We start from the raw sequence: 12,008 nt of genomic DNA, 5'->3' as shown, positions 1-12,008 counted from the left end.
CTCCAGTAAGCAGGAAATACAGAAAAAAATGTGGTGAATTGCTCTTGAAAAGCTGCAGTTATTAGGCTTTAAATGCTCCCCTAGTATTTGCATTATTGCCTAAACATGCCCTGTGTAAAACACTGAGCAATAAAAATAATTTAGATGTTAAGGTAACTGACAAGTACTTAAGCATGATCACTACTGTTACATTAGAAACCCAACAAAGATTTTATTCACATCTGCCCAGTTTTTATGTGTGAAGGTTCCCTTGTGTCACTACTGGAAACCGCTGAGAAGCTCCATGGAGAGCTAGGTGGGTGAGTCTCAAGGAAAGAAAGTTTGCATTTACAATTATTTTCTTTTTCTTTTTTCCTTTTTTTTTCTGGAGTGAGGAAGCTGTTAAAAGAATATGAGAAACAAGGGAACTTTTAACTTTTTTTTTCTGCAGACACTCTGGTGTTTAATACCTTCCTTCTAATGAAAACCTCCATCATAGCAAAACTTCACTATTTTCTTCCACATAAATAGCTCTTTGGATGACAACATCTGCCTTAGATGTTTGCTACTTTTGGGCCCTGCACTCTTCCTATCTGTAATCCCACCAAGGCAGAGCCTGCAGTGAAATTCTCCAAGATCTTGAGAAGTTTCAAGGTCAGGAGCATTGCAGGAGTGGAGGAGCACACAGACAAGAGTATGAGCTAAAGCAGTGGCAGGAAAGAATCCCTGAATCCTGAGAGGTGTGAGAGACCCAAGGTGCTTTGATCCATGCGAAGGAGTACACTTCTAGAGTGAAAAAGGCACTTAAAATATTTAAACACAGACAAATAGTGGGAAGTTGTTCTCCTTTTTCACTTCTACTATCAACACAGGAAAAGCATCTGTTACTAATCACAACTACTTCTAACTCCCCATCTCCCTTAAAAACGCAAACGCAACATAAATCTCTGCACCCACAAAATGCATATTTGCAAACTTGTCTATGGACAAATTTTCTACTAGCTGTATTACCTGATCCAGTCTCCTCTACTATTGCTGGAAAACTGCAGTCTGCTACCCCAACATGAATTGTGGCAGCTCCCAAAAGGCAGCCCAGCAAGTATAATAAGGGAAGGCTACCAGCTGGGTTTTTATTAAAGAAGTACCTGCAGTGTTTCACATATGTTTTGCCTTTTGTAACTTTGCAAAAGCATTCTACATGTATTGTGAAATTCCACATAAATGGTGAAATGAAATTCTAATGAAGCATCACTGAATATATGAAATTATAAGTGATAGATTGATATGTTAGCTGCTGTTAACTGACAGAAAGTGATCAGCTGTTGTGAAAGTACAGCTTTAAAGACCTCATACAACTTTCTAATAGTCCATGAAAAAAATCTGCTTCTAGTGAATTTATTTTGAACTACTGTACAATGAAATAAGAAAAAGAGAATTAAAGATTGATCCTGAATCACAATAAAAGCATTAACTTTAACAAAATGTTCACACATTTTTGCATTGCAGCCTAAGCTTGGAACTAGACTGACATAGATGACACTTCCATATAAAAACTCATGAAATTTTGGATTTTTAGCAGCTTTATTAGCTATGTAAAGACACTGAACACCTCTTGCCATTGAAAGTGATGTGCAATGTCCCAGCAAAGCAGGATCTGATCCAAAGAATATTTTTCTTTTTTTAAAAAACATGTCAATCCCACATTTTCACATACCTTCTGTGTCCTTTTTAACATTACTAACAAAACCCCTTTTTTTCTACCTCCATTATTCTGTCAGCTCTGAATCCCTTGTGGAATTAACAAAGAGCAACCTGGACTTTTGCTTCTCTTCCTGCCCATGTGAAAATGTCTTACAGCCCAGATTCCCTCAGGTCATTATGGTGTAAAACATGCCACAGTCAGCACTTGCACTACTCCTGATGATGACATGTGGAGCAGAAAAAATCCAAATTGAATCCCAAGATGCTGCTGGTACAATACACATATAAGATTATTTGTATGATAAAGCTCCTATTGTAACATGGCTTTTTTATAACAAACCAAAAATTATTTCAGCAACACACTGTATATTCTGTTCCCTTACACCTGTGAAAAACAAGAGAGTAGTAAAATCATCTCTCCCGTTTTCCCCTTTCTGCATAGTCTTTCATATAGTGATGGGAAAACCTTTCAGGAAGAAAACATTCAGTAAGTAACACTGTTCACCCAGTTAGCAAAGACATGCACAGATTAACACTGTACTTACCACTCCCACAGGGAAGGCTAGAACAGCCATCATCCAGTCACGGAGGGAAATGAGTTTTTTCAGTTGCCTCTCTTGCTCTTGACTGTCATTCCCTCTAGTGAGAAGACTGGACAGGTCAGTCAAGACGCAAATCCCAAAAAAGACAGCCTGGATAACCTGCAGGGAAGGGAAACACACTCTTGAACACATCTTAATCTTTCTGTGTTCCTTCTCCCATTTCTTCTTCTCTTGAACAGAGAAGACCAGCCCTTCAGCAGAGGGCAGGTCAGACACAGGCATGCATGAGGAATATTGCCACAGAATTGACATGGGGAGTGGGAACACATCAGTCTCTTAAATATGGGTAGAGTTTATTCACATAAAAGCCACGTGTGCTTCAAAGTGGTGCATCTATAGGGGGAATCCATGTGAGTGGAAGGACCATCCCAGAGGTGGCTTTCCACCCTCAGCTCAGATATGTGTTGCCTGCTGGGAACTGAACTGCAGCCACCCCTTCCTGTGTCACTCCATACAGCTCATCCCCAAAGCAGAAAAGTGAGAAATGCTCCCTGTGAGAAGAAGGAAAAGAAACAGAAAGGAGTGTTTCCTTCCCTTGTGACAGGAGGTCTCCCTTGGAGATTCTGCCTGTCCCAGACACTCCAACTAAAGGCAAAGGAAATGCCTGAGACTTCCTGACAGACACAGCACATGACCCAGGTGTCAGCAAGTATATCTCTACTTCATCTCAGGCAGTATGATAGAACGAGAAAGCTGCAGGAGTTATTCACTTACTTTTCCTGATGGCAGTCTGTCATTTTTTTTTCAATTTTTCCTTTTTTGCATTTACGTATTTGTGTGCAATTTAAGATTATCTGTGATATTAAATTGTTAGTTTAATCACCTGAACCCACTGATTTGGTTCAAACTTGACTCAATCTTAATGTGATCACTGAGTTTTTCTCTCTTAATTGGCTTAGTAAAACTGTAATAAGTTAGCTCAGGAATGCTCTTGCCTGAGGACTTGCACATCCTTTCTAGTACAGTTCAGAGGAAGTGCATGCAGCTTGTTTACTCCCCAAACTGGAAGCCCAGGTCACAAACCCACACACATCAGGTAATCTCAGGTAAGAAATCAACAAAACATGGGCTTGGTTCCCAAATTAGACAGTGATTAGTCAAAAAATATAAACACATGTATGCTTAGAATTCATACTTCATGTATTTTAAAGCAAGCATGGAGTCCTAGTTTAGAAGTCTTACTGTAAACTAAGTGTTCCACTGACCAAGCAGAAGACTACCCATAAGAAATAAGAATAGCATATACCCAGATGCTGCAAAATACAATTTATTATCTGCATAGATCTTTGCAGCATTTACACTACAGTAAGGCAAGACATGCAGGCAGGAAGGATGGACGGAGAGAAATACCAAACAGATGTTGGCTACCAGGAAGAAATCCAGAGATTTGTAATGATTGGATGGATTAAAGTACACTTCCTTCCTCAATAATCTTTATATGACCCAAACACTTGTAAATTCTGGCTGTAAAACTGTGAATGACAAACACTCAAATGGCCCCTGGATCTGCTTGCAATTCTGTTGCCGTTGCTTTCTCCTCTCCAGGCTGTAGCTACATAGAATTTGCTTGATAAATAGATGAAGCAACATTACAAAACATTCCCTGAAGCTGTGAGATGTGACAGACTACTAGTGCTAGAGCTGTATATTGCACTAGAAAAAGGTATTACTATTTCAAATGACTGCTTGGAAAAGTTACAATCTTCCACATAATTTTTGAAAAGCCTTTTAAATGTAAGTTGGGGCTTCTTGGAGCTACTAAGAACTCCTAATGCACTTTTTCATATTATTTGTTTGAAACAAGCACTTAGTAGAAAAAAAATCTTCCCATACTCAGCCCTGTTTTCCACCAAACAGATGGCCTATTTGGAGAGCTGAAATAGAAGAACTAATTATGCATTTGCTTGACTTATGAAGAGATATGATACCATCTACTATTCACTCAAGAGTGTGAATGCCAAACAAGACGGAGATGGGAAAAAAGTATAGCTAACAGTAATGAGATCAATCTGGGTGTTAAAAAGTTTAGGCTGAGTACCAGGAAATATTTCCTAACAGTTAGCTCCGTCAGACCATGAAATAGTTTCTCAGAGGAAGTGGTGGAAGCCTCATGGCTTGAGTCACTCAAACCAATATTGGACAAAACACTCAATAATGTACTGCAGGGAACAGTATTATGCTGGCAGGGTTTGGAAGAGTGACTAATGGATTGTTTGCAGCTCTAACTACAATTCCCTGAAATGGTCCCTCTCCAAAGAAACACAGACTCAAACAATCACACACCCACTTTCCAAGGGAACTGAGATTGTACATCCACAAATCAATCACAAACAGAGCAACTTCCCTCCCTATTATCCTCTTATGAACACAGAGCTTCCAGAGAAAATGTAATGATATCATTGGGAATGAAATCCCAATTAGGAGTGACAACCCCTGAAGGGAAATACCCAAAGATTTCAGAGGGTAGGTATGAAGCAGACTACTCTACAAAAACATTAACAAATAAAAATCCATATAGGAAAGAGAAAATTACATCTTCATTGAGAACATTCAGAGCAAATGAAAAACTTGTACAATGTTCAAGGAGGAACAGTTACAGCTTAGTCATACAAATAATGTACATACATTCACTCCATTCATTCTACTTCCTTTCCTTTCTAGAATGCACAAGAAAACTCTTCTGACACCTATCAACACCTGGGATTAGAGTTAGGACCTCCAGAGCTGCATGAGTCTCAGCAACATTAATTAAACAGAATCAGTAATGATTTACATCCTTTGTGGGTCTGGCATAGGAAAAGCACAGCATGCAGCTACTGGTGTTTTTTGGTACAAAACAAAGTTTTAAAGCCCATGCTCCTCAGTATGAATGCTGTTTAACAAATATGAAAAAAGCACAGCAAGGAAATAGAAACTCCCTCTAAACAACGTTCTCCAAGGTGCCCTGGTGTTACCTCAGATTTCAAAAGAAAAAATTATTATGAAAATTTATTTTTATTATTTTGAAAATTTGCAAGTGGTAAATCTATACATGAAACATCCTCAAGCTGTTAAACAGCTGACTTTTTTCCCCCTTGGAAATGTAAGCAAGAACAGTATTTCAGAGGAAATACTTTCCATTTTTGCCTCTAACTAGAGCTTGAAGGAAAACAGTGATTTAGAAAATGACAAATTTGACAGAAAACAGTCAGAGTTTCCCTATACCATGTAACAGTATAGATAGACAGTATGGATAGAATCAGAAACTTATGAGCAGAGTATGCAATCCCAAGAAAATAACTGAACAGGTATAAAATACTGCTGATCCTTTTTCTCCTAGAAGCCTAAAGGGGCCACTGCTACTAGAGTTGATACTACAGTACCTTTAAACTGTGATCATGGAATGACAATTAATAACAATGGCCATGTAAAGGATGTCAGTAAACAAAACTCAGAGCAGAGAAAACACTTGATAAGTTGCTGCAGGAGAAAAACAGCTATAAACATAACATGAAACCAAGCAGCACAGAAACCACCTCAAACACTGAGATGTGTTGAACTACGTGGAATAAACTAATTGTATGTGTCTATCTACTAAAAGAAAAGAAAAACTTGCTTCAGTAGGACAGTTTTTTCACAAGGACTGCAGCTAATGACCTCCTCATACTACCCCTAATTTGACTTCTTAGAGTCAAACAGAAAGCCTATTTCCTCATATATCTATTTCCAGAGCATGGAGACTCCCTTCTCCCCCATGCCATGAAGCTCCATGGTGTGGACAAGATCTCTTGAGATGATGAAAATTCTGTTACTAGTCTTAACAAGGCAGAAAATCCCTCATTAAATTCACTGAATCTGGAATTTCATTCTCTTTCAAGTTCACTCTCATAATCAGAAGCACTCCTTGAGCTCTGGGCAGAACTGGAAAAGTTTCTGCAAGCACTAATACCATCCAAGGGTAATTATTCCTCTACCTACCTGCGATTATGAAAAACCACTGTCCTTAAAAACAGTTATCATCTTAGAGATTAACACCACTTACTTCATGTGACCTTCTATGAAATAAGGCTTCAGTCTAGGCTGGCAAAAAGACAGCACTGCCAGAATAAAACATGGGAGCAACATTCACAAAATCCGCAAGAAGTAACAAAAAAGCACTAAGTAACCAAACATAACGCACACGATAAGATGACTAATTCACAGAAGGGTGTCAGGGAAGCCTTACTGATCCATGGGGGCAGGAGTGGCAGGGGGCAGTCAGGGCACATCCCATCCCCAGCCAGGAGCCAGGCAGCCAGTGGCACAGGGGCAGTCCCAGCCTCAGGGCATCAGGGATCCCCTTTGGGACAGGCCACCCAGCTCACAGGTGGGGGGACAGGCATTACCTGACCCATCAAACCACTCAGGCTTGAGACACATGTTGTATTTCCACAAGAAGATGGAAGTTCAGCTCTACCAGCATGCAAAATCAAATTGCTGAAAGTTGTAGTTTTTCTTGTATTTCAGATTTTACAATCTGTCAAATAAAGAACATGGTCTGATTTTCCTCTTCAAACAATGGAAAATTATTTATAACCTTGGAGTATCTAATACTGTTCACTGTCACCTTAGCTTTAATTTCTCCAGCCTCTAGACACCCTCACTTGCTGTAACAAATGAACTATGCTTCAGCAATTAAGATGACCGTTTCAAGTGGTGTTGAGTATTTGGGCTGTTTGCAGGCACCTGTGGACAGGCTGCATCCTTAACAACAGCTCGGTTACCTGTTGCAACATACAGAGGAAGTTCAGGATGAGAGATGGAGAATAACAAGGTATTTTTAATAGAAAATGCTTCAAATGAAGTCATGGGTTGTAGCTGCTTAATAAATGTTACTGTTTTTCATTGTATGGAACTGCTGATTGCTCTTGCCCATTGCCATTCCACCACTACTCACAGGCACACTGCTTTATTCTTCTCATTTCTCCTCGCTGTATCTTTGTCAGTTATGACAGCAAGCAGAAGCTGGACAACATTACAACATGTAATCTTTCTATCAGAGATGCCACAGACTTCAGATAAGAAAAAGGTAGATCTTTGTGTCTACAGACAAATGAAAGAGAGACAAAGAAAAAAAATGCAAGAACCAAGAGCCTTTTAAATACTAAAGTACAGTGTAATACATCCAACCACTAAAACTACAATAAATTAGGGTGCAAGAACCATGAAAAAGCACAGTGTGCTACTCAGAATCATTATTTCTGTGCAAGGAATAGGGAAAAGTACTCGTATTTCAAAGGTCAGAAGTAAAAAAGAAGCATCACCCCAGAAGATTCATTGACAGTAAGCTGAGGCAAAAAGGCAAGCTTATATCGCATCTTCTTCCATACCAGCTGCAAGTGCCGTGGTTGTTTTAGGTTGCTTTGTTTCTTAAGCAGGTTTCAACATCATAGGTCGCTTCAATACGGAAAAGGATGAGCCCCTGGCCCATCAAAAGCCAGTAGTCTCAGAAAACAAATACATCATATACAGAAGAAAAGTAACAGACAAGGCAACAAAAACAGAGTAAGCCAAAGGAATAGTTAACACAAATGCCATCTATTTTACTTTGAGTTGTTTACTGGTTAGGAACCTTAAAGTATTTCTCCTATCCCTCTTTTCTCTTTTATTTACACAAATTAGAACTAAAAACTACACTAGTAAAACATGACACTTCTATCAGAAGAGACATTAGAACCTCAGTAACTGGATAAAGGGACAGCCTTATAAATGTCCAGCACTGTCCTCATCCAAGCTAATGACTCATGTCTCTCTATGCAGCCTTCGGGGGGGGACGGCTCTTGTACCCAGCATGTTGCATATGAAGACTAGTCCTTAGTAGGAAATTTAACTTCATTTTCATGGTTTAGTCATAAGATATGAATCAGCTTATAAAACATGCCTAATCCCTTACCGCATTATGTAAATTCAGGGACTCCTTTAACTATAATCTTTCATATTCTACATAACCTCCTGTGGTCTCTTTCTTTGAAGCCCACCAGCATTGTCCAAATATAACCAAAGATGGGATTTTAAACCACTGAAATTATATAGATATACAAAAGAATAAAATCTACTAAGACATGAATATGCATAGAAGAAAAAATTGTTTGACTCTTGGGTCTAGTTTTTATAGGTACTACACTGTTCAACTCCTAGTGATTAAGCACCTATTATGAAGGTGTGGAACGGGGACCAAACTATGTAAGATAACAAGATCTTGTGTTTCCATGACAAGAGATGCCTTTTAAAATTATGTCTGTTGGAATACAAGATGTGTTTTAATCTGGACAGACAAAAAAGCAACTCAACAGGCTCTTCCTTTCTCTTTTCATCTTCCCTCCTCTTAACCCAGGAAAATCCATTACTCTGTTACTCTTACTGGAAAGGTCAACTTAGACCATTCAGTTTTAGCATGATTCCTGACTGTCTCATAAAATTTCCAAAAATATGCAGCACAGTTCTTGGAGAAATAATGTATTTGTGCTAACATAGTTTTAAAGCAGTTTTTATAATACTTTAAGTACTTCTGTAAGGACAAATATTCCTTACTACAGCAAATTAAACCGAAATTCGGTACACTAGCAAAAAAATTTGGAAATGTTATAGTCTTTGACAGCAACAGAAGCATCTTTATCCTTTTTACATGGGTGCAATACCACCAGCAAAAAAAAAAAAAAATCCATAGTGGACAACTGAGGAATTCATTTTAAAGTACTACTCTATCTCAGCTGAGTTGCATAGATGACATTTCTAACATGATCTCAGCATGACAGAGTGTATGCCATCTGGCTCAGAAGTGCTAACAGCCTGCAATCCACTGCACATATCCAATGAAGAGATGGAATGGACAATGTACTAAAAAACTATGAATAAAAATTTGAACAGATGCTGAGAAAGTACTACATTTTCTCAAATCCTTTGCAACTATATCAGCTGTGTCATTCCTCTCCAACATCATGTCAGTCTTTTTCTTAGATGTTCATATATGTTACTTTGATCTTGGCTAATACACTCAAAGAAGCATGAAGCTCATTGTTGCAGTACTTAAGAAATTATTATTCTATTTTTATCTGTATCTTTTTAATTGTTTTGACTAAACTCATTTTCTAATAATCCCCATCTTCTTCCTTGCTCTCGTACACTGTCTATAGAAAAGCTGCCATTACTACTTATTGTATCCTGCTTATAAGACAGTCTAATTTCATTAAATTTATATAATCCATTCAGCAAACATGTATAATACAGTTTATTCAGAATAGATTATGATTTTATTAAGTTATATATTTTATGTTTTTCTTTAGTAAAGCTTAATCTTATTAGGATTATACACTGCTCAGAAGGTTATGTCATTATTTTGGCATAAATGATCATTTTACACATTTTAGCACGATTGGTACACTCTCTGCAGTAGTGCCCTTGCAGTTAAGGCAGGAAAAGCAGCCCTCTAGACAATGTTTGGCACAGCTAGCTAAGAAGGTAAGACTTGTTCTACAGCTGTCTGTGCTAAAATGAGCTTTAGGATAGGGTTTCCCATGGCTGGAAAGCCCCAAGCAGTTTGTAAATTAACTACCCCCAAAAAGAAACTGCATTTTATTAAGCACAAAACTTTATTTAAAAAATGGTTTGCTCAAAACCCCAGAAACTTCTGCCTTGCACCAAATTTTTCATGTTTAGAAATACAGTTTGAATACCACTACAGGGAAGCAATTTTGACTAATCAAAGAGTAACTGATTTTGCTTTTAATTTCTTCCATTTTTAATGAATAAGGTAATAGCTACCTTCTAAACTCCTGAATTTAGATAAGGCCATTACAAATGTATCTCAGCAACATGGGGACAGAGCTGGAAATGCAAATGACAAAGTCACTACAATCTTCTGAGACACAGCAACCTCAGTGCTGTCCTACTGTAGCTTAGGAAATAAAAGGTTTTAAAGGTTTGTTTCCTGAGCACTGTGAAAATAGTAATGAATGATTCCACACATCAGTCCAGAAAGACAGGCTTTACATGATATCCATCTAAGTTGGGCAATTCTCCTTCTCTCCAGGGAAGGTAAGGGAAGGAGACACTGAGGGCTTTATCCCACTTCATCATTCATCCAACAGTACACAAATAAGTCAGTTGCAAACTCATATTGTGGAAAACATCTCAAATCTCTGATCAGGCTCATCTTCAGCTTTTGCTTAAACTCTTCTTCCTTTGCACACTGCTGCAGCAGCTGAAGCTTAACTTATGACAGGTAAAGTATATTCATAAATAAAGTTATTACTAAGATAAGGATTTTCTGCAATTTAGACCACAGCAAAGGTTGCTATTCAAGCTCCACTGGAAGAAAAGACAGGACATAATTTTGAACGTAATTATAAAGCATGTGGTTCAATGAAAGGTGATCTAACATGTTATACTGTCCTCATAAACAAGACTGTTCTTTACACAGCACTTCAAGCAAGACACTCTTCTAAAGAGTTGCATTTTGGGAGAAAAAAAAATCTCATTATCTCACATCTCTAAAGAAACCATGGGAAAACCCCTGATATAAACTAACTGCATTTAAATTAAAAATACAAGCGGGGGGGTCAAGCGTTCACTAGGTGTGTGGCAGTCCAACCACAGATGATAACACTTCCCTGCTTTCATTGTCTTTCTTATGAATCAATCTCAGAGGAAATGAAGGATTTGTTTCCTGACTGTTGTTGGTGAAAGCAAGGCAGGGGGAAATGAGCTGGCCAAGGCAGCAAGGCACCCCAGGGGTGAACTCAGGTGTCCTGACCCCTAGGTAGTTCTCCAGGCTTGTATCAAGGTTATTTTCCACATACCTACACTCACTCTTATAGAAACAGCCATTTCCAATGCACACACATTTCATTCCTTTCAAATGCAGCCATACTTCTGTATGTATGTACTAATAGTGTAAATCCAAATATTTCTCCTCTTATGTAGCTCACAGTGATCAGAGTTTTCAAAGACCTTCTTTAGTGCACTATGTCTTTAATAGTTAGATACTATAATTTGGACCAGCTGATCTATTTCTGCCAAAAAACTAGAGTTACCAAGGTCTCTAATACCTTTGGAGATCTTCTTGTCCATTATACCACTCCCAACTTCACTGCTCTTACATCATATTTCATACAGCAAATATTGATTTTGAACAACACTAGGGGTGAATATGTATTTTTAATTTTTCCTCTTGTTTTGCTCTATATGAGTAAGTTTGATGTGCTGCAATGTCAACATGGTGTACACTTGGCTTCTCAGCATGCCTGTAGAGCAGATCAAAGAGTAGAAGAAGCACAACAACCTCATCTGCTACCTGGAAACTGTCTTTGGAGAGAGTGGTCTGAAAAAAAAATCAGCATGGAACCATATCTTGCCTTATTTGCTCATGAACAGACACAGCTCAAACCTGTCCCACTCTTTCTTATTGTAACCAACTTTTTCTTGAGTTTCCAAACTAACCTTTCAGACATACCTGTTTATTGTACTTCTGGCTTACTCACTACTTTACATTTCATTTGCAAAAGAAAAAAGAGATTAACTATATGGAAGTTTAAATTTACATCCCCTTACATATTAGGGGAAGCCACTTTATGACAACTACCTGATATCAAACCAGGTTCCAAACCCATGAGATTTAGATATTCTCCATCAGCAATGAATGTATTTTTCAGTCAGTAAGCACTACAAGTTCAACAATAGGCTGCCCTTTCTTCTCGAAGAAACAGAAGG

At 38.2% G+C, this 12,008-nt stretch overlaps 1 protein-coding gene across 1 annotated transcript in view; it reads right to left on the bottom strand.

The window, feature by feature from the left end:
• The window catches only part of AIG1 (androgen induced 1), a 125,331-nt gene that overhangs the window by 85,894 nt on the left and 27,429 nt on the right, over window positions 1-12,008 (bottom strand). Inside the window, exon 2 of the mRNA XM_071434290.1 lies at window positions 2,226-2,381. Within this exon, the coding sequence (XP_071290391.1) occupies window positions 2,226-2,381 (156 nt within the window). The remainder of the gene's footprint in view (window positions 1-2,225; window positions 2,382-12,008) is intronic.

The sequence above is a fragment of the Agelaius tricolor genome, unplaced genomic scaffold, assembly GCF_023055355.1.
Source record: "Agelaius tricolor isolate 1412-34295 unplaced genomic scaffold, bAgeTri1.0.p SCAF_1, whole genome shotgun sequence".
In the NCBI taxonomy this organism is placed as follows: domain Eukaryota; kingdom Metazoa; phylum Chordata; class Aves; order Passeriformes; family Icteridae; genus Agelaius; species Agelaius tricolor.
Note: the sequence above shows the minus strand (reverse complement) of the source record. Positions and strands in the feature narration are given on the sequence as shown.